General features: G+C 43.5%; 1 protein-coding gene across 1 annotated transcript in view; it reads right to left on the reverse strand.

Annotated features, from left to right (window-relative positions):
* Window positions 1-21,699, reverse strand: part of chsy1 (chondroitin sulfate synthase 1) — a 70,718-nt gene extending 49,019 nt beyond the window's left edge. The window contains exons 1-2 of the mRNA XM_037796032.1: window positions 20,647-21,699; window positions 14,913-15,408 (exon numbers count right to left, since the gene is read on the reverse strand). Of these exons, the coding sequence (XP_037651960.1) occupies window positions 14,913-15,408; window positions 20,647-20,960 (810 nt within the window). The 5' untranslated portion in view covers window positions 20,961-21,699. The remainder of the gene's footprint in view (window positions 1-14,912; window positions 15,409-20,646) is intronic.
* Window positions 21,700-23,836: the final 2,137 nt, after the last annotated feature.

The following is a 23,836-nucleotide window of genomic DNA, read 5'->3' on the forward strand; positions in this document are numbered from 1 at the left end:
TAAATGATTGCTGACGGCTAGCAGGCTAACTGTGTTTTCAGTTTTACTGGCATTTGTGAGAGCCGAGCAGCTGAAGACGAACTTCAGGTTGATTAATCAGTTTGGGTTCAAAGAGCTTTTAAAAGATGTGGTTGAGCTCACTGCGGGTGCACCATATTGTTGTAGGGCCCTTGACATTAAAAGATTGACACAGAAACACATAATGAGGAGTAATGGCAGCCGGGCCGAGCCAGGAGTAAGCTGTCAGCTGCTCAGTCCAATTAACCAAAGTGAAGGGGCTAATCCTCCCCTTAACACCAAACACTGAGAGATAACTGCCTGCCTGGCCAGTCTGCAAGCATTTCTACAAGAACATAATGTATTGGCAATAAAATGACAACAGACTAGTGACCTTTCAAATGCTTATCGAAAAAAAAGTGTAGTTAAATGATGAAGCGATCATAGTTCAGAGTCAAATGAAAGGAAATTCCGCCATACCAAAAATGCGCTGTTGCGCCATGCTGTTGAGCGCTTCTTTTTCTCTCTGCCAGTCCCAAACAAACTAAAACATGATACAGCGTGCGTATGCGTCATTGTGCATGTGGAACTGTTGGAAAGCATCAATAAGATGAATCGATAGTCACGAAGGCATGAGATTCCAAGGAATCGGACAACGTAGAACCTGTTCTCTATTCCCACCACTAGCGTTTTCCCTGTCTGCCAAAGTGGCAGATGGCCTGACGATTTTACCCGTCACCAACAGCAATTTACCTGTATTTGGCAGGTGTTAATTTCAGACCCTGGACACAGGTAAACGACAGGTTAACATGAGTGGGAGAGGACTAACTTGGATCTCTACAGATGTCTGATGCTTGCTTGACATCTGGGCCGAAGAGAATACACAGAATACGGTAAATAAAGTCCACAAACATAGTTAATAAATAATGTTTAGAAAGTCATTTGAGATAAACTGGATGAGAAGGGATTCATGCACACAGTAGATCAGTGCTCAGTCAAAGAGAAAAAACTGTGACAGCAATGTATCAAAGTCTACGATTTCAGATGAAAATAATGAGTTCACTTCTTCACACACGCCCCTCAGCAAATCATGGTTTTTTATTTGGTCCGTTTTAATTTGTGCACTGAGAAACCCAACCAGACTTAATAGAAAATTAACCAAAAATAAATTTCACTCTGAATCGGACTAACCAAACGGACTATGGCTTGTGAAGGTGACCTTAGATGTTGACGTGAACGGAATTGTAAAATGGTAATTAAGTAAACACCACTGGTCAAATCAAGCAAGAGACGGGCTTTACTACCATTTCCTTCCTGTTTGGATGCCGGTAGATGTGGTAGGAACAGTGGGACAATGGCAAAGGTTGATATTAATGAACCCAAAACCTCTTTTTATGGTCTTTTTCCCCTCCTCATCCAATAGCACAGCAACAACAAGAGCTTGATGTCTGCTTGAATCCTTTTTTCCCCCTGTTAATCAAATTTGATCACCGGGTTGCACAAGCAGCCCCGCTCCACAGGCGCGATGCTGTTTTGCCCGACAAAGCGGCCGCGCCTACGGCGTCATGTCTCTGTCTGACCGGGGCCTAATGCATCTTTCCACATCACTGTGAGCTTCACAAAGAACCAGAATCAGGTTTAGCCTTCGGTGTGAGCTCACTATCTCAACAGAAATTGTTGGATGGAAGGAAAAAGAAATCCTAAAGCAAAAACAAATGACGCAAACTGAAAGCAAAGCTAAAATGCCAGAACAATACAAGCCTGTTTAACCACACAAGAGTTGTTAGGCTGCTCATCTGACAGGCGAACGCTCGGTTTAATAATCTAGACTGTGGCCAGTAGGAACCAGCTGTTATACAGTAGATCTAGCCTTTGCAACAGCCGATGGAAAAATCATTAAATCATACAGGAAATGAACAGATCATCAGTTTAAAAGGCATTAAAATCATTGATCTGTATAGCTACTGCTTCATTTGGGAAATACAGCTTTCTGTGAACCCCATCTCTATATACAGTACACACACACACAGGAATATGAAACAAGAATACACTTTGTAGGCTGAAACTGAACTTGGTTGTGGGCAGAGGCTGACTCTGCAGTCAGCAGATGGCAGAGAGAGTCTGGCCCTCCCATTGGGCTGCTGGCCAGGGTTTTAATAAGCCCATTTACCAGAATGGCTTGATCAACACACTTCTGGGCTAAACTTGGAGATGTTGTGATGAGCAAACCCCATACCACGCCAGGCCTTAATGTCCCTGCAAGGCGTCTACTGTATCGGACTATCATGGATCGGACTGATATGGGGTTTGAAACGTCTTTATTCATATTTTTGGAATGAAAGCTATGTCTTAGTGTCCTTAAATTGCCTGTTTTTATGTCTTTACATTCTACACAATTCTCCCCACACTCCCCTAGAGTTTAATTCTTGCCAGAGTTTGCTTTGTCAGAGTCGAAGAAGGGAGAAAGAAAAAGAAAATGTTGGGAGGAAGGAGGAGGAGCCCCGGGAGCATGACTAAGGCCTACAGTGGAGGAGCTTTAGAGTGCCAGTAAATGCCAGCAGCTTTGGCCGAGCAGACAGGAGAGAGGAGAAGGCTTCTGAGAGACAGGAGAGGAAGAAAGCAGAAAGTCAAACTGGAAGAGAACAAAGGTCTGAGGGACAAGAGAGAAGAGCTTTTTTCCATACTGCTGCAATGGGTTGAATTCAATATGAAATTTCATAGATGGGCAACACATACACTAAATGTGTCTCCTCTAGACAGAACTGGAAGCTGACTGTAGTCATGGACGGATTAAGAAGACACAGGCTGTCTCTTGGCAGTGCAGAGCTACAAACATGACAAAGGCACCATTCATACTTATCATTCCTTGTATGTCATATCAGATATGAGTCGATGTGTTCTTTCACAGCCAAATTTACTGAAGTCTCACTGCCCTCACCTTCCAAAAAAATGCAAGAAGAAAAAGAAGCAGTTAAACTATGCTACCTAACAACTAACCAGCAACAAAAACGGAAACACACCAATGACTCCAATAAATGGACTACATGCTTAATTGCATTTTTCCCCCCATGCTTTTATGTTGCAAATGGATTATTAAGACTTTTTGATTTCATTTTATTTTTTACACCTTGCCAACAAATAATGTGTCTCCAATATCCCCCTGATGTTGTGGGGGGACCAGCTGGACTATATTTTGTCTTCTTTATTTCTTGGTTGCAATTACACTTGGCTTTCTAGTGGATCTGATCTAGCCAATCAATACAGAGGAAGTGTAAATGGGGTAAAGAAAAGAGTCAAACAGTCCAGTTAACCAGTTTTATATAACTAACCTTTGTATAAAAGTGAAAACTGTGGCTTTGTGAATGGAGAAGAGGAAAGAGAAAAAAATGTCAGCATTCTGCTTCAACAGCCCTGGCAGAGTTGGTAAGCATACAATTAGAGAGGAAAAAAAGGAGGAGGTGGTGTAAAAAAGGAAAGCAGGAGCATGAGTTGGCAGTGGGCTGGACACAGAGGAGGAGCCTGGCTTGCACTGCAGTGACAAGGGCCAGGCTGGCCCAGCAGAGTTAACCTCAGCCTGGGATGAGGGAACTGGCCTGGAGCAAGGCTTTTCAAGAACCAGACACAAAGGGCCTCATGCGAGAACATTTTCTTATTCTTATCCTGAAACTCACTTACGTTTTTCCTGTGAGGATTGCTAGTGTGAGTGTTCCAAGTCACAGTCACCAAGTAGGCTTGCCGCGGTAGTAGGTGTTACACGGTGGTCGGGCACACACTGATTACATTACGTACCCACCGCCTCCACCCTCATTTAGTTTGTTTTTTAGAGAAATAAAACCCATTTAGTTCATTTTGGCGTATCAGCGTTATCAATAGATAGTTGGACGACGGACGCTTCAATCTGATAGTGAACGCATCTTAAGGAGTCAGCTGAGAGCAGCAGGTGTCATATTTCACACACACGGGACGAGAGAGAGTTGACAGACCGAGAGATGGCAGAGGATTTGGTGTCGAAGCGAAAAGCAAACGCACCTCTTTGGCAATATTTCAGATTTAAAGGTCCCATATTATAAAAAGTTTCATTTTTATGGCTTTTATATTATAAAGCAGGTTTAAGTTCTATATAAATACTGTGAAAGTATCAAAACGCTTAATCCACAGAGAAATACACACAGCCCGTATTCAGAAACTGAGCTTTTGAAACAAGCCATTAGGATTTCTGTCCATTTGTGATGTCACAAATCGACAACATTTAGACCATTTCAAAGTTTTAAATGTAAACATTCTAAATGTGTCCCAGTTTATTTCCCGTTGCATTGTATGTGAATGACATCAGCTGACAGGATGTAAACATGGAGCCAAGCTGTTGCCTAGCAACGCAATTCCATTGCAATTCCATTGCAATTCCATTGAAATGTACTAAAATGGAGCATTTCAGACAGAGGGTAAATACAGGTATATTCAAGCAGACATCATTAGGAAAATAGTGGGGTTTTTAAACATTAAAGTATGTAAACATGTTCTAGTAGAAACACAAAATAAAAGTATGAACCTGAAAATGAGCACCATATGTCCCCTTTAAACCCAGTGCTATAAGGGAACCATAACGTTAATGAGACAATTGCCGTGAGGAGGATGGAGCGGTCACAGCCGGTGTGTGCGGCGCCAGGTAGATGCTCATATAGTCTCTGTTTTCATGTGAGTCCTGTTAGACAAAAGATTTAGCTTTGGGTCTGGAACTTCACAACAGACACTTTTATTTCCCTGAACACAGGTCATTCAACACTTTGTAAACCTGACACTCGCCACAAGATATGAGCACAATGAAACAGACACAGTCAACGTGGCACGCCAAACAACACAAAGTATCTAGAGTGTCTGTAGACACTCTAGATACTTTGTGTTGTTCGTGTTAGGAAGCTACAACAGAACTTATTATTGCTGAATTTTTACATGTGGTTGCTTGTGCATACCACTATAGCATGAAAGGCAGTACCATTCCATTGAATGGAAATATTCCAGATGTCTCAGCTCTACATAATATATAGGCTCTGTGTGCTTGAATGCATACTGTATAAATATACCACTGCTTCTACCACTCTTTGCGTAACTAAGATTTACGAGGAAGCAGCCAATAGTCAGACAGACGCATTTATCAGATTAGATATGAAGAGAGGCCAGTTAATATGTCAGAATTAGATTGAGATAGTAAAGGATAAGTGGGAATGCAGTTAATCCTTAAGAAAAGAGGCAGTATGGTTGAGAGTACAATGGTGCTGCTGTTGGATGAAAGCTGCCTGCAGCAGTGCAAAGTGAGAGGGCCGGCCTCAGGTTTGGCAGCCCTGCAGGCCACTCAGGAGAAATTAGGATTAGGAGGTGGACTCATAGCTCTCAGCAGCGCAGCCTTGTGATTCCCATTATTAGCTGTGTGGAGCTTGTTTGTGAGCTGGCATACAGGGTGGGGATGGAATCAGTGCTTCTGTGGAAAGTAGGCTACTGCTCACCTCAACAACATTATTACCCCATACGGTAAGCAGGCCACAGCAGGCCTCAGACCTGTGACATTCAGGTAAGGCAGGGGCTGATGCTTTAGTCTTTTTCATTTATTTTTTTGATCAGATATCATAAATCATATTTGTGGTAATTTTAAGATTTAAGATCCAAGGCTGTATTTCTCATACTCATATTTCTCAGTATGTTCAGTGAAATATAGAGGTAGCATACTCTGGAGCATGAGCTTAAGGGTTAGTGTGCAGTAATAGTAAAAATACATCTGAACTGAATCCCCTGAAGCTTGTTACTACTTCCAATGCATGTTGTCAGGACGGACCGAACGTCAGTCAGGGCAGCATAGCCTCTGATAGGGCAGTCCAATGCCGGACCTCTCTTGTCACTACAGCTTCCTGAACCGTCCTTTATTTGTAGTAGTAGTAGTAGTAGTAGTAGTAGTAGTAGTAGTAGTACAGAAACAGAATCACTCTGACTGGAGCAACATGGAACAGAGATAGAATTGTTTTATTCTTTACATTACGTTTTTTAGACTTATCCGATGAAAAGAATCTCCTCAACAACTTAAAATGGATTCATTTCCTTCACTTCCTGGTTGGGATGTCCATAATTAACTGTTTAACCGTTAAACGACATTAAGCATTTTAACCGATTAACGCTATCGGTTAAAGGGATACAGGAAGTCGGCTCCGGTCTCCAGCTCTCTTGAGTGGAGCGGAGGAGTTGTAGTTTCGTAGCATTTATTCACCGACAAATAAACTGTACACACACTGCTACACCTACGTTCACAGCTAGAACGCCACCAACAACCTCACACTCACCGCCAACACACACACACACACGGTCTGTTGGAAACTCACTAAAGTTACGCAGACTGCGTGTGGCGGCGGCGAGCACGAAGCCTCCGGCAATGCTAGAGCTGCTAACGTAGCACAAATACATACACTGTTTGTAGGACACTCGCTAAAGTTATGCTGGGCAGAAACACAGCTGACAACCTGCTAAACTAAACTAAATGTGTGGTGGAGACTTTTACTGGGAAAGTGGCTGCATGTCCGCGACACTACACGCAGCATCGTAGCTGCTAAGTTAACGCTCCCGGACGGTGAACTGAAGACTCCCATCAACCAATATCTGTTGTGCTCCTGCAGCTGGTACACCGCTGCATGCGAGGCACAGATCTTGTCGGTTAACGGTTAATAATCGGTTAACGATGGTTGGTTATCGGTTAAGAACATTTTTCAGTTCCTGGTTTATTCATTTGAAATAATGTTTTTCTTTGTGATTAAGGGATGTTAATTGTGATACATTAACATTAAAAGTGATACATCTATTACATTGCTCTTCTACTAGACCAAGACATGCATATAGTGTCTTTAACCATCTGATGCAGTAGAGATGTGTGCCGTGTTGAAAGTGTTACAGAAATGTTCCAGGTCTGACCTCGTCAGATTGCCATCGGGACTTTTATGTGAATGGGACTCAGGTATCGGACATGAGACAGACACGGAAAGTTTAAAGAAGGAGCTTGCCTGCCATAAGCGTGCAGAACAAGACTCGGTCCAAACCGAGTATCTGTCTGGACCGTGTACGGTCAGTCTGTGAATTTGTGGCTAAATTGTTCTACAAATAAACAGTGGTCATGTCTATAATGTTAAATCCAGCGCTACATGTCCACCGGGACGGTGAGGACACTAGTGGACGCTGCTCCACTCAACTCGCCGTTCAAGCGGTGACGTACCCCTATTGTTGAATGCACCTGATTGGTTCCTGGTTCTCTGCTCGCCGTTTCAAACACGAAACAACATGGCGGCCTGCTCGTGAACTTTCTGTTATTATGTCTAAACGATCCACCAAAATCTACTTCTGAAAACATTTTAAGCGAGAAACGAACGCGTTGCACTGGATGGGCACATTTGCATAAAGGTCTGTTCCCCGCCTTTTCATTTTTGAAAGAGCAACGGCCAATGAGGAAACACATTTGCGTTTGTACAGGGGAAGGTGCCAGGGCTATGCACTGGAAGAAGACTAAACTATGACAGAAAATAGAGCTTAATCAGAAAAAGCCCACCCACAGCAATGAAGACTTTTACAGGATTCAGCGGTTGCTACTAGACCTATAAATCTCCCAAAATGTCACCATCCTGCATAACAGTTGACTGCTGCTGCAGCCACACACAGCCTGCACTTCATGCTGCAGAGCTGTAATTCCTGCTAATTCAGCACTCTGACCTTCCATTTCGGTTTATTTTTGAATGGTGAGTGTAAACATCGTGGGGCCTACTTCTAACATGATGCAAAGGCACTGCTGGGGAGTAACATAGAAGAAACACACAGAGCGGTGGCCACAGGATGTCTGAAAATACACGAGGCTCACAACATACTGCTACATACGACGGCAGAAGACAGACACATACAGTACACATACAGCAGACATTATTAAAATCATGATGTCATCATAATAAGACTGCTCAGCATTGTGCTGAAAAACTAAAACAAATATTTCATTCACCTAAAAAAACCTTATTCCGTTTAACAAACTGAGACAACTTGATGAAACAAAATCTAAAATTAGACAGCATCTGATCCCCAAAGAAGAACTCTGGTACTGGTACTTTCAGCACCACAGAGTACCTCTTCTACTCGCTGCTGTAGTGCAGTGAAGTTTGAGAATGATGGGTTGAGCAACATTCAGAGATAAGAGCAGGTTGAGGCATCACTCATGAGTGTGGGTGGCTGACTTCCTGTGTCGTGGTCCAGCATGAGCACGTCTGACTGCTGAGCTAGAAAAAATAGGCCCTCTGAAAGCTGACACCAGAAAAAAGAAAAACGACTGATGGGTCGCCGTTCTCCTCAGCGTGTACTCTATGAAGCCGGGCTCAGACTACAGGACTTTTACAATCCTAACCGATTTTGAAATCAGGTTGCATCACACAAATAAGGAGAACAGGGTTCCACCAGAAAAGTTTTTTGATTTATTTTTATTAAAAGGTCAGTCCACCTTAAGTGAGCCTGAGCCAAAGTTGTCGCTAACTTCAGGGCTAACCTCCTTCACTTTAATCAGCAGGTGGCTGGTGAGCAAGACACAAGTACTTGGCTTGGGTCTTGAGGAGTTGTAGCATTTATTCACTGACAGCCTAAACTGTACAGACACTACACTGCTACACTCACAGCTACAATGTTACTGCTAACTTCATATCCTCTCTCTCTCTCTCTCTCTCTCTCTCTCTCTCTCTCGCTCTCTCTTCTCTCTCTCGCTCTCTCTTCTCTCTCTCTCCACACTCTCTCTCTCTCTTTAAATTAAAAAAAATCCCTGATGCTTAAGCCGGAGGGCTACTAGCAACACACTGGCGGAAACCCTTGAGAAACCTCACAGGGGTTCTCTCTAATCTCAAATAGTGCACACAATTGGAAAATGATTAAGCATCACACACTACAGGATATTTTTTAGGATTATCGTGCCAGAGAGAGCTATGCACCATTTCACGTGATCTCACGTAATCTCATGGGGAAGCAGATTTAAACAAAACGGAGACTGATGTGGTGTAACACCTTGCAGTAGTAATGCTTTGCAGTGAGAAAAAAGCAAAAGCAGAGGGCTAAACAAATCTGTATGTCAGTTTTAATACCTGTCAACAGTAGTACGCTAGCTAACGTTAGCCTCAATGGCTAGAACGTTCACCAATGCATGGCAGCACCGTCGGCTGCTTCAGCTTGTTTCTCTCATCGGCTATTTTGGTCCCTCACGGAAAGCACTCACGTAATCATCCAGGTTTTAACTCCTACATATGAACCATGTTTGGTATTATTGGGATGGCCCCAATGAGTCTGTAAACAGTTCAGGAGGTTCAAGACTGGATCTGTAAACCCCTCACATTACCAGGTAATCTGGGCCAAACATCGGTACCGACCAAGGTCCCAGACCAGATTTCTCCTCCGATTGTCGGGAGGATTGAATCAGGGATAAATCAATCCAAAACTCTTAACACGGCTTAACACGGTCCAGCAATATGCAGTCCAGCAATATGCATCGTGAATCTGAATACGGCATACAGTATTTTGCAATTGTGTTTTCAAAAGAATTGAGGGAGAAACGTGCGATTTTCCAATTGTCCAGGTCATCAGTGACACAAGATGAAAAACAGAGTTAAAACAAAGTGAATATTGGATCAGATCAGTCTCAATATTAAGGATTCACAAATGTATTTTGTGGTATAGTACATAAAATATATATAAAATCATATATAAATGACTCTCTCCAAAAAATAGTTATTGTTGTATATAAATGTAAAAAAAATCCACATATAAAATCAATCCAAGCCAATCACATGAGCATGTCCCCTCGAGAGTATGATTTACGTCATGCACAGGATGAATGCGGAAAGTAGTCAGATAGCTACATGGATGTATAGAGAGGACAGCTAGCTTTGTCTAAATGGTCCAAACATTTAACTTGTGCACCCCAGCTAAGTGTTGAGACGATCAAACGTGGGCAGATAAGTCTACAAAGATCCCCAAAAGAATCCAAAAGGATACAGCGACTGGATTCAAGGTTTCATCCACGATGTTTAAGTAAAGACCAACCAGGCAACTGGTGTTTTTCTATTTGACATTAGCTAAGTTGGTAAGTAGCTAACTTGCTAGCTAAAGCTGTCATGAGGAATCAATGCCTTGACTTTCAGTGTTGATGTTACAATTAATGATTTTGTCAGAGGAGACTTGACCAGCATGTATTAGTTTGATATATTAGTGATGTGACAGCTGGCTAACGCTAGCTAACGTTAGCTATGTGTTTGTTTGCCAGATGATATTGTGACTTTGCCCTGACTGCTATAGTGCTGCTACCCTCGACGTAGACTGAAACCAAAACCAAAATGTTACACAGTAAACCAGACCTCATTCAGCTGACAAACACATTTATCATCTGGCAAACAAACATATAGCCAAGCTAACATCAGCCAGCTAGCGTTAGCCAACATTAGCTAGCATTAGCATTAGCCAGCTGTCAGATAGCAGTCAAATAGTCTCTACTTCAACATCATGGATGAAACCTTCAGTCCAGTTGCTGTATCTCTTTGTTTTTGTGGATAGAGTAATTATATATAAATCACAAAACACATTTGTGAATCCTTCTGTGTGCATTCATTAATATGGAGACTGATCTGACTCCATAGTGTCTCACTTGATCATAAACAAAGCTTAACAGACCAGCACCAAATCCAAGGTTGCCTGCCTCCCTCTAAATGCCTCTGGTCCAATGCATGCTGGGATAGGCTCCTTCGTCCTGTAAGGCTTTTTTACCACGCTCTAGCGCCAGAACCAAAAGTATCATTCTGTTGTTCTATATATAGAACTCTTTTTGTCAAGCTGCTGCTCCTCTCGTGTTTGAGAGGAAACTGTTTCTTCCACAACAACTCTCCATCACTACATCGGGACATGGCTACCATGGCAACAAACTCATATAGCACATGCTGGGAAATATGAGGCCTCTACAGTTGCACTGTGGCAGACCCGCCACCCTCTGCTAGCCTTGTTGCTGGAGCTGTCCATCATGTTCACAGTGGTCAATAGTCAGAGGCAAGAAGATCATTTTGATGGCCATGTGTCTGTTTAGGTGAACCACACGTCACTGAACTGAATCATATTGAGCTATTAGCTGGTCAAAACAGGCCCCTCTTTCCCTTGTATTTTAAGGAAATCTTTAAGTACTTATACATTTCTGTTGTTGGATTTCATCAACTCTGTGCACTTTCTGAGCTGCCATGGCAGAACTAAAATGTAGTTTTTTTTGTCTAACCTGATGGACAGGAACCTTTCACACCGACACAGTTTTAACTGAGAGCCTGAGCATATTAAGGGAAAAAACTGAAAAGATGTTGGTAGAGCCACAGGCTGAGAGCACCGTGGACTACAGGCTTCATATAAGTGATGTGACACAGAGGCTAACGCCCAGGGAACGTCAGGAGCGCGTGGCGGCTGCCTGGCAGCTGCGTGATTCACGCGTCGGGTGTTTACACCAGCTGCGTTTCTGCTGCTGCAGTTGCTGCTGTCAGCCCTTTCTTTCTACATAGAGTTTGCGTTTTAATGGCCATTTCATTTCATTATAAATATCATTTATATTTATTTTAGACAGAGAAAGGTTAAGAAACGTGTGGTAATTTGTAAATAATAGTAATAATCCACAATTAAAACTCCATACTATATTCATTCATGGAACTCTCCAAGTCACTGCATGTTCTAGAACACTGTCCGGCACATTTTTCAGAATAAAAGCCTCGTGTTAACAAATGAAGGAATTCTGTCCACAGAAGAAAACGTTTGAGGGCTTTAATTTCAAAATGAAAGCAGGAAATGTTGATTTAAAAATAAGTCTTTACTTTTTTTTCATCTCCGTAAAATATTCTACAGATAGACATCGAAACTGTAGTAATCTTGCTGGTATGATGTCAATATACTGTCAATAGATCACTTTCACTGTCTATTGCTGCTGTGAGATGCGTGCGGCACGCGTCAAAAATGATCTATTCTCTAGAAGAGACGAGGCTGAGATGCGCGTTTGACGCGGGCAGTGTGGCTGCTCTAACCTGTTAACACGGACGCCGGAAAAAAACAAAACAGGTATTGCAGCCGACACACGCTCCTGACGTTCCTGGTGTGTCCAGGCTTAACAGGCTGGGAATGTGTTGTCTATTAGAGGCACGCTGTGAGAGCATTGCTGTCATGGCTCTCATATCGATTATTCTGATTTAACACGTTTAGTAAGTCATCTGTCAGAAAGGACTCGATTTATACTGTAAGGGGGAATACAGCAAAAAAATGTCTATTCAGCCTCGTCAATCTGGTCTTCACCAATATCTGTGGTAGCAGCTCTGTTTCTCATCTTCATGAGTCAATTTGACATTCCATGATGGATTCATATTATTAGTGATTCTGTGATGGGAGTGGTCAAACTGGTGCGGTGCACCATATTTAGCTCTATGTAGGAAAACACTGCATTCTATCTCAACTGTAAACTTTAGTCAAAAGGATGAAGACATTTTCTTTGCCCCAAATGTTGGTCATCCTTATGTCTGTATAGATAATTTGACAATTAGTAAAATAGTTTGTACTACATACTGTTTATCCACTACTACATCTCCTATGACTACCACTACAACATTTCAGAGATTTACCTTGAAGTCTGCATTTAAGGACATAAAAAAAAAAGTGAATTGTGCATCACCACTCCGTTTCCTCCTTGTATCTGACAGAAAAACCCAAGCTGAGCACATGATGAAGACACCCTTTATCATTCACAGATCAGATCTGTTCACTCTCATCATCTCATTCATTTCATTACTGTACAAAGGGCTCTGAGTCATGTGAACACCGGCCATAATGAGCAACAGGTCTATGGCACAGCCATGTCTAGACATGTCAGAGAACAGGCCGGTTGGAGTGAACACACACTCCTCTGATGACGAGGCTGCAGCATTTCTTCAGAACTCTGTCCCAACATGGGGCCGCTGTGGTGGGCTGATTTGGTTAGTGGTGTTGTTTTAATAACTTTTCTCATGGCCTACAATAACAACACTCGCACAAGTGACAAGTCTCAACAATGACCGAATGACACACAATCCAGCAGGCAACCAGTTCAACCGCCTGTTCAATAACACAACTGAACTACAGTTAGTGTGAAGTGGGGAGCGCTTCTTTTTCACACCTACACTCACAGCATATTCACTTTACTCTTTGAACTGAACATGCCAGTTTATTTCCACCCGTGACCCCCTACGCAGATTAATGTGAATTGAATATTGGTGTTTGTGATTGTGTGTCTCAGCAGTGAGTATTGTGTGCGTGATCAAACCACTTGAACCTAATATACCTGTGTGCCACTATCTAAACAATACAAAACCTTGTTGTGTAAACATCACACAACAGTGCAGGCAGGACAGTGTACTAACCAGCCAATGGAATGCTATACTGGAAACCCAGTCAGGTCAAAGGTCAGCCCACAGGTCAGGGGCCAACACACAGAAACAAGGATCAGTGCAACCTTATGATGGTCATAATTCAATGAAACAGAGAAATCACAAATCTACCCAGCGGGAAAACAAACGTTAAAACTGGAGAAGCACCAGCCGTGACCAGTGCCCGGTTGATCGGTCTCAGATGTCTGCCTTTTTTTGCCGGTCAAATTTACACACATGCCGCATGTCACGCACAGATCAGCACAGACAGTAACGTAGGGATGTCCATAATTAACCGTTTAACCGTTAACCGACATTAAGCATTTTAACTGATTAACGCTATCGGTTAAAACGGTTAAAAGAAATGTTAATAATTAACTCAAAAGCTGAGCGGCTCAGAGGAGCGGCTCGTCTCTTTAAGGAGAAAAGCTGGTCCACCTTAACAGCCCACCTTAAGAGGCGGAGCCGGAGTTGCAGGATACAGGAAGTTGGCTCCGGTCTCTGGCTCGCTTGAGCGGAGCGGAGGAGTTGTAGTTTCGTAGCGTTTGGTATTTATTCAGCGACAAATAAACTGTACACACACTGCTACACCTACGTTCTCAGCTAGAACGCCACCAACAACCTCACACTCACCACCAACACACACACACGGTCTGTTGGAAACTCACTAAAGTTATGAAGCCTCCGGCAATGCTAGAGCTGCTAACGTAGCACAAATACACACACTGTTGGACATTAAAGTTACGCCAGGCAGACAGAGTATCGTTATGCCGGGCAGACACACAGCTGACAACCTGCTAATCTAAACTAAATGTGCGGTGGAGACTTTTACTGGGAAAGTGACTGCATGTCTGCGACACTACACGCAGCATCGTAGCTGCTAAGTTAACGCTCCCGGACGGTGAACTGGGGACTCCCGTCAACCAATATCTGTTGTGCTCCTGTAGCTGGTACACCGCTGCATGCGAGGCACAAATCTTGTCGGTTAACGGTTAATAATCGGTTAACGAGGGTCGGTTATCGGTTAGGACATTTTTTCAAAATGAGCATTCCTACTGTAGCGTCACGCATGTTGTGCATCATGTCTGTGCGTTCAGATCTGAGTTATGACTCTGTGAAGCAGTATGAATTTTGAGGGTTTTAAAGCACCTTAAATGCCTCCATGCTGGTAAGTGGGCCGAACCACAATAACTAACTTTCAAATGTTTTTAGAACACCAACATGCACCTGTCCCTTTCACCTCACATCACTCTCTCCCTGCTCGCCCCTTCAACTCTCCTGCACCTCCATCTGAAAACTTCTGGTGTGGACAGTTTACAACTCAATGCTCAAGAGCTGTCTCTATTAGGGTCCTTAAGTCTTGTATCTGAACGGGTTATGTGTCCTGAAATGTGTCTGTTTTGGAGCCAATGACATAAAAACAAAATAAGTTATGAAAACAAAATGAAACCATCTTACCTCATAGGACCAGACACACTGGACCCCGGCAAACCTCCTGACACACCGGCCCACCTCCACGTCTTCATGGGTGGTGTACATCTCCTGTAGACACTCTCGGATGTGGGGCACCATTCTCTTGAGGACCTCGCGGCTCATGATGACCCCTGGCCCCCCCATGCAGAAGTTCTCCCCGGGCTCCAGGGCCAGCTTCCCCAGCTCGTCCCGGGCTCCCATGCCTGTTTGACCCAGGAAGATGGCTTCGCTGCTGTTGAGGCTGCGCAGGAAGCCCTCCAGCTTCTCACTCTTGATGTAGACGTCATCGTCGGCCCTCATAAACCACTCGTACTTGTCCAGGTAATGGTCATGCATGTACTTGAGCATCATGAAGGACTTTTTCTGCGGTGGGTACGAGTCATCCACATTCCTCAGAGCCACTATAGGAATGGGTAGGTCGGTGTTGGAGCCCTCGCTGGAGAAGAACTCCACGCGACCCGGAACTGTCTGTGCCCACGTCCTGTAAACACACAGGAAAGGATGGAGTCAGAAAAAAGGTAAAATAAACAATTGGGATTATATGTAACAATCCCCGATAACAACAAACACATGTTAAACAGTATATACATCAATTGATTCATATCTACCCTTCACCATTTATTCTACATTCTATATTTATTCTATATACTGTTCATTCTGTATATACTGTGTCTCTACATTACTCTGCACTACTGCTTTTTGCACTTCTGGTTAGATGTTGAACTGCATTTTGTTGCCTTACCTGTACTCTGTGCAATGACAATCAAATTGAATCTAATCTAAACAGTAATAGCTGAAAAACAGACGCAGACATGGGATGCTCAAGTGGTTCTGTACATACTACACTGGGTGTCTGTGTACGCAGATGCAGTCCACATACAGTATGTGCAGTCGGACGCTTTTAGGTGCATGGCTTCACTGTTCAGACAAGACTCCAACACAAACTATACGGAAGCACCAAAACCACAAAGTTGTATCTAGTGAAGCCCGTCTGTTAAACAGTGTTGGCCGCGGTCAGAGGACGCGGGGGAGACCGTAGCTTTGGTCTCCAGGACCGGAGTCTCTGCTGTACTCTGCTCCTCTGCTTGCCTTCACTCACACACCGCGTTCGTTCTCGCTCTCTCGCTCCACCTCACGTGCTTGCGCGCACACTCCACACTGCAGAAGAGTTAGTTTAGCTCTGAGAATATCTAGTGAATGTTCAGTGGACGTTTGTGCAGAAATAACTGCTGCAGCTCCTCCAGACCAACAGAGGTTTCCCGTGTCTTATGAAGTGACGGGGCTCCTCAGAGAGAAACGTTGTCGTCTCCGACCAAAACTCCGGTGTCTCCCCTGTTCCCTCCGGCCGCGGTCGGGAGGCTGAGGCAGGAAAAGCCAACTCTAGGATCAGCATTGATTCATGGAGAGACCTTCGTCTGGTCAGCTAACATTACTGTCAAGCAGCTGAAATATAGAGTGATATTGTGCTTTTAGCTGACGTGTGTCTCCTCACTGTGTTGAGCGATGCTCGTTCATGTCTATGTAGAGCGAGCACAAGCGCGAGCAACAGAACGCTGACTTTCGTTGATTTAACGCCCACAGGTGTCGCTGTTAACAAGACATTTCTGATTCTTACAAACAGTCCCTTTAAATACACCACAGGAAACAACAGACACACTTCTCAGAAAGCCAAACACGTGAAGTGGATCCATTGTGAGATCTTGAGTTGATAAAACCACCTTGATTAAACATGTTTTCAATGAAAGGAAGCTCAAAGTGTAGTCAAACATGTTGAAATAAAAAGTCTGTGTGTGAAGCATGTTTCTATCAATTTGTATTGACTTTCTTCATTACATCTGCATCAGAGGAAGTGAGTTAAAGCTGATGGACAGCGTCAGAGCATATACTGACGTGTGACTGTACTTTCAGGTATCAGTGGGAAGATTCTCACTAATAAAGCTATGAGTCATGCTTTTCTAAGATTGACTGTAAATTATAGGAAATGTTTATGTCTGGGTTGAGAAATGGTGAAGCTAAGGGACATATTATGAAAAAACAGTGCTTGTGCACTTACATTTGGGCATCTGCAGTGCGTAGCAACCAACAAACTGCGAATTACACGACAACACAATCAGTTTTTTGTGGCCTGCCTAGATCAGAAAACATGTAATTCAACAAGCCAATCAGACCTGGAGCCCTTCCTATGTCACATGTAGCCTCATTAGAATATACCGCCCACAACTTGGGGACCACCTTTGAAGAGGTGCACCATATTTTTCTCTCCAGCCAATCCGAGCAGACTGGGCTTTTTCAGGCGTCTTAAAGAGACAGGCGCTAAAAAGGAACGTTTCAGACAGAGGGTGAGTACAGGTATATTCAGACAGACATGTTGAGAAAAATAATGTGTTTTTTGAACATTACAGCATGTAAACATGTTCTAGTAGAAACCCAAAATACAAGTATGAACCTGGAAATGAGCATGATATGGGACCTTTAAAGGGACTGTTTGTAAGAATCAGAAATTGGTTGTAACAGCGACACCTGTGGCTGTTAAGTCAACAAAAGTCAGCGTCCTGTTGCTCGCGCTCGCCCTTGTGACCGTGCTACCTGAATGTGAGCGAGCATCCGTCAAAACAGTGAGGCGACACACCTCAGCTAAAACCACAATATCACTCTATATTTCAGCTGCTTGGCAGTAATGTTAGCTGACCAGATGAAGGTCTCTCCATGAATCAATGCTGATCCTAGTGTTGGCTTTTCCTGCCTCAGCCTCCCGACCGCGGCAGGAGGGAACAGGGGAGACATCGGAGTTTTGGTCGAAGACGATAACGTAACTCGCTGCGGAGCCCCGTCACTTCACAAGACACGGAAACCTCTGTTGGTCTGGAGGAGCTGCAGCAGTTATTTCTGCACAAACGTCCACTGTACATTCACTAGATATTCTCAGAGCTACTAACTCTTCTGAGAGCGAGAGAGCGAGAACGAGCGCGGTGTGTGAGTGAAGGCAAGCAGGCAGAGGAGCAGAGTACAGCAGAGACTCCGGTCCTGGAGACCAAAGCTACGGTCTCCCCCGCGTCCTCCGACCGCGGCCAACTCTGTTTAACAGACGGGCTTCACTAGATACAACCAAGAGGTTTTGGTGCTTCCGTGTAGTTTGTGTTGGAGTCTGAGTCTGAACAGCGATGCCACACGCGAGCGCGCATGGGACACCGACCAGCAATGATTTATACGTGTAAGAAGTTACAAACAGTCCCTTTAACATGTTAATGCCCCTGAAACTGATGTGTGATGGTTCCTCTACTAAAGTAAGCAAAGAGATCTTTCATGTAAGAAAAATAAGAGAATTAGTGACGTGCTAACCCAAAACACTGAGATTTATATCATTAGCTTTTTGATACTCATCACTATAATTGATTGCATATGGTGGTGATCTAACATTGTAGAGAATTGCTCTCATTCAGTGCATTCACAATTACCATGCTTGTCTGACATGCAGAAACTATATATATGATAAATTCCCTCTTAGCCCACAGATTAATTTCGTTAAAGCCTAAAATAATAAGCATTAGGCAACACGGTGTTAAACCTAGTTTTTGGTTTGAAACCGTGTTGTTTTAACAGAACAAACAACTCAACCATGTCTACTGCTGATGAACTGGTCATTAGTCCAGATGGGTCCTTATTGAAACTAGAAACCCAGGGGGAGGCCTTCACGAGACAACAATCTGCTGCACCAACATCAATGGTCAATGAAAAGTGTCTCTTTATGAAACGGTTAGCATCAGAGCCTTGGGAGAAGGTTTAGGCCTAAATCCAATTCTGTAGAGCCCTTAAAGGATTCTTCTGGTGTAAATATTGGTGCGGCTTTCTACACCACTATATCTGAAGACCTCAGAAAAGCCCAGTCTGCTCTGATTGGTCAGCTGGTCAACCAAACCAAACTCTTTGGACTCCGCTCCATCTCTGCTCTAACTAGCTTTGTTTGAGGGCGTGCCAAAAAAAGCCGTTATGCAAATATGTTACTTGGTGACATCACCAAGTTACTTAAGAAAAGGCAGGTCTTCAAGCGGTGCGTTTCAGACAGTTCGGGAGCAGTGTTTCTGTGGGGGAGAGGAACTCCCTTTGGCCTGGACTTTGGGCTTTGTAACTTTGCAGACCTTTTACATGCACACAAAAACTATACAACACACTAAAGGAGAGGGGGAAAAGCATAAAAGCATAAAAGGTCCCCTTTAATCAACTTTACATACCTTGAGTGATTTAAGAATCTACTTCACTACACACAGGAAGGAATATTGTTTTTGGTGGCACATTAGAACACTCTTCATTGAGTTTGGACATGTTATAGGTATCTGCTTCTCTAAGTTGTACTTTGACATATTTTTGAGAAAAACACCAGCTTTTTTCTGGGGCTTGAACATACATAATCTGTGCAGAGGTCGCAATGACTACATAAGAGTCATGAGCTTCTGTCTGAGGTCCCAAGTGATGTCCAGTGGAAATTAGGGATGTGCATAATTAACCGTTTAACCGTTAACCGACATTAACCGTTTTAACCAATTAACGCTATCGGTTAAAAAGGTTAAAAGAAATGTTAATAATTAACTCAAAAGCTGAGCGGCTCAGAGGAGTGGCTCGTCACTTTAAGGAGAAAAGCTGGTCCACCTTAACAGCCCACCTTAAGACGCTCGCTTGAGCGGAGTTGTAGTTTCGTAGCATTTATTCACCGACAAATAAACTGTACACACATTGCTACACTTACGTTCACAGCTAGTACGCCACCAACAACCTCACACTCACCGCCAACACACACACACAGTCTGTTGGAAACTCGCTAAAGTTATGCTGACTACGTGTACGGCAGCGAGCACGAAGCCTCCGGCAATGCTAGAGCTGCTAACGTAGCACAAATACACACACTGTTTGTTGGCCGCTCGCTAAAGTTATGCCGGGCAGACAAAGTATTGTTCCACCGGGCAGACACACAGCTGACAACCTGCTAAACTAAACCAAATGTGCGGTGGAGACTTTTACTGGGAAAGTGGCTGCATGTCCGCGACACTACACTCAGCAGCGTGGCTGCTAAGTTAACGCTCCCGGACGGTGAACTGGAGACTCCCGTCAACCAATATCTGTTAACGGTTAATAATCGCTTAACGAGGGTCGGTTATCGGTTAAGAACATTTTTCAAAATTAGCATCCCTAGTGGAAAAGCCAGGACGCTTCTACAGAAACATATCAAGTTCTCTATATGTAGCGAGGAAATGCCAGCACTCAGTCAGACCTCTGATGTGATTCTATGAGGTGGTTGCTGAAATGAGAAGGTTTGAGAAGCCTTGGTTGGCATACTGTCACGGTACATGTAGACCTGGAGACCTCTTGAAGGACTAGCAGACCCAATATATAACATTATGTTCCCTGGAACAGATGACACTTCAAGTGACATGGCTTAATAACCTCTCAAACCCCACTGACCTGTCCTGCAGTACAGTGTCTTTATGTCCCCATGTCCCTCCAGTGAAGCTCCTACAGAATACTACAGTGAGGTGGTACACAGGGTTAAAGTGACCGTTACCTTCCAGATGTGTACCAGGTATACAGGGTTAAAGGTACCGTTACCTTCCAGATGTGTACCAGGTATACAGCGTTAAAGGTACCGTTACCTTCCAGATGTGTAGGACAGAAAGCCAACCGGCTGATTAGTAGTTAAAGCAGCATAGTGTCCTGACACGTCACATACCTGTATGCTGCCACGGCTCTGCTGTTCAGGTACTTCTGGGCCGTCATGACACCGACGAACAGGAAGTGATTGGACCGGGTGCCAGCAGGCTGCTCGGTCGCCGGTGAACCGTTATCTTGCGATGGCCATAGTACTCCTCCGTATTCCGTCCTGTGACCTCCGCTCAACCCGCAGCCGGCAGGGTTCGCCTTCCGTTTATGTCCAGCTTTCTTGAGCTCGGACGCCCTGGGCAGGATGAGTCTGGACGCCAGAGTGAACCCGACCACCAGACCCAACAGAACACTAAACCAGGCTCTCCGGCTTCGACCTGCCATTCCCCACAACTTCACCAGCTCACCGTGGCTTCTCTGGTCACCGCTGTGTCCAACAAACAGCAGAAGCAAACCAAATATACTAAATAAAAGAAATAAAGAAAAGAGCAGAGAGCAGCTCGGTCGGGCTCCGTGTCTCACGCGCACTCTCTCATAGTAGAAAAGCCCTTTTCTTCCAGCTGCCTACGTAGCATCACATCACATCCCAGTAGTCTGCTAAAGCCTCCACCTGAACCTCTCTCTCTCTCTCTCTCTCTCTCTCTCTCTCTCTCTCTCTCTCTTTCTCTCTCTCTCTCTCTCTGTCTGCTTCTCTCCCGCTGCTCATCAAGCTCTCCGTCTCTACCGACCGTCGGATAACTTCAACACCGAGCGACCAATGCAGCGGTTTTCTTCTTATCCTTGAATAGCGGCCCCAGTCTCGCCATTATCTCTCCGTTGGAAGTATGTCGACTCAGACTGTCCAGAGCGCTGATCGCGAAAGGGTTTAACGGCGGTTTGACCCAGCGGGCTCTCCGTAGGAGCGCTCTGACTGGCTGGCTTGATGAATCTTTGGAATCCCTTCGAGGTGGTGGTGGCTTGAAGGGAGCCAGCAAGCTGTGGAATCATCTCGCGAGATCGTTAAGGTTAGGCATTGATCTCGAACAGTTTAAGGTTAGGCATTGGCCTCGAATGGTTCATCTTAGGATAGGTCATCGGGCAGCGAGTCTCGCGAGAGTTTTTTTCAAGTTTGTGCAGCTCTCGGATCAGATTTAGCAATTTGCGGGCTCCCTTCTAGACACGACCCTTCGGGTTGGGAGGGACCGGAAGTACTTTCCTCCATTATGTAGTTCCATTTCTTTTTTTCCTTTCATCAGTGTCCTCCATGGTGTCCTCTCTGTCGCTTAATGTAGAAACACAGACTCTCCCAGAGAATGTAACGATCGTAAACTTGAGGACCATCCGATTCAATTATTCCACCTTTGTTTCTGAGAAATAACGTTTTATCTGTCATTTGGGTTATCAACCTGCTATAAATACTACAATACCCATGAGCCTCAGCAGCCGTTGCCATGGAGAACGATCTAGTTTGAGGCGCGAATCACAGTGGAAGCGAATTCAAAACGCTTCGTTGTTGCATTTGTTAACAAATCGACTGCAACATTAAAGTGACGCGATTTAAGATAAAAACCCGTTTTTGCAACATAATTTAGTTTCGTTTGCGGCCCACGTGACAGTATAGTAAGCTCGGTGATTCGATGTTTCTTACCGAAATGCACCCTGGGAGCCGTAGTTTACCTTTCCCCGAAGTTTTGATTGAAAGATTTAAAGGGCATTCAGGTTAGACTATATATAATATATATAATATATATGTGGACATCACCCTGCACAGGACCACTGAACCCATCTGCAACATGAGGAGAGTTGTACATAAACTTCACTTGCTCTCTGTGACTATGCTTAAAGCGTTCACAATAACAACTACACCAATACAACAACAAGAATGATAATACTAATAGTTAGCTTGTAATTGTCACTAATATCTATAGTCACTATTAGGCTAATCATTACTATTATTACATTAATATTATGACCAGAATTTATTACTGTCGGTCACTGACTCACCGATTAGTAGCACCCTGAAAGCTGAGCTGGACAGCAGAAATGAAAATAAATTTGCAAAAAAGTGAATTTACCACATTAGAAACAAGTCTCATGAAACAAGTAAGACATTTATTGTGAAAGTTAAACAATGAAATATAATGCCTATTATAATAAGCTTTTTTTTCTTTTTTATATGTGATGTATAAAGAATTGTTTTTTTTGTTGTTAATTTGTTTTGCAACATTGGGCCTACATGTAGCCTGTATACTTTTGTCGTATATGACAATGTAATGTATTGTCAAATAGAATGTCCACAAACGCTGCATGTCTCTAAGCCAGCTCTCTGGTCTGGAGCTCCCCCATGTGCTTGTTGTAGTCATCTACAGTAACTCCGTCGGTGGTGTGTTGGTTATGTTTACTGAGAAGTTTTTATGCTCCTTTATGCGCTATAAATATAAAAATCTTTCAAACCCATCAGAATATCTCACCAGACTGTTTCTGAATTGCTGAAAACATAACAGTCGCAATCCGTTTAAGATCTACTTCTGGTCCTCCGTGGTCTCAGCTCACTTGTTTTGCCACTCTGTGCAATAGGGCAGGTGTGTGTGTGTGTGTATACAAGCACAAGTGTGTGCACATTAATAAGCACTGTTTACACAATATAAAGTCATATTGAGGCTTGAATTTGAACAAAGTTCAGAAGGGGGCCATCTTATTATTACATAATAATTGTTATTCATTAAAAACTTTAAAATTAATTATTTATTTATTTATTAAAGGTCTCATATTGGGAGAAATGCGATTTTCATGTCTTTTATATTATAAAGTAGGTTTAATATTAATAATGCTAAACCATCAAAACGCTCAATATACGGAGAAATACATACAGCCCGTATTCAGAAATTGTGCATTTGAAACAAGCCGTTAGGATTTCTGTCAATTTGTGATGTCACAAATATGATACGATATTTAGAGCATTACACGGTTTTAAACATAAACATTCTAAATGTGTCCCAGTTTATTTCCTGTTGCAGTGTATGTGAATGACATCAGCTGACAGGAAGTAAACGTGGACCCAAGCTGTTGCCTAGCAACGCAATTCCATTGCAATTCTGTTGAAATGCACTAAAACGGAGCGTTTCAGACAGAGGGTATATATACCTGTATACACCCTCTGTCTGAAACGCTCCGTTTTAGTGCATATTCAGGCAGACAGTATGAGGAAAATAAAGTTTTTTTGAACATTACAGCATCAGTTTCAGTTTCAGTTTCAAGTTTATTTGTCATATGCATTTAAA

Source organism: Sebastes umbrosus, chromosome 2 (genome assembly GCF_015220745.1).
Source record: "Sebastes umbrosus isolate fSebUmb1 chromosome 2, fSebUmb1.pri, whole genome shotgun sequence".
Taxonomy (NCBI): Eukaryota; Metazoa; Chordata; class Actinopteri; order Perciformes; family Sebastidae; genus Sebastes; species Sebastes umbrosus.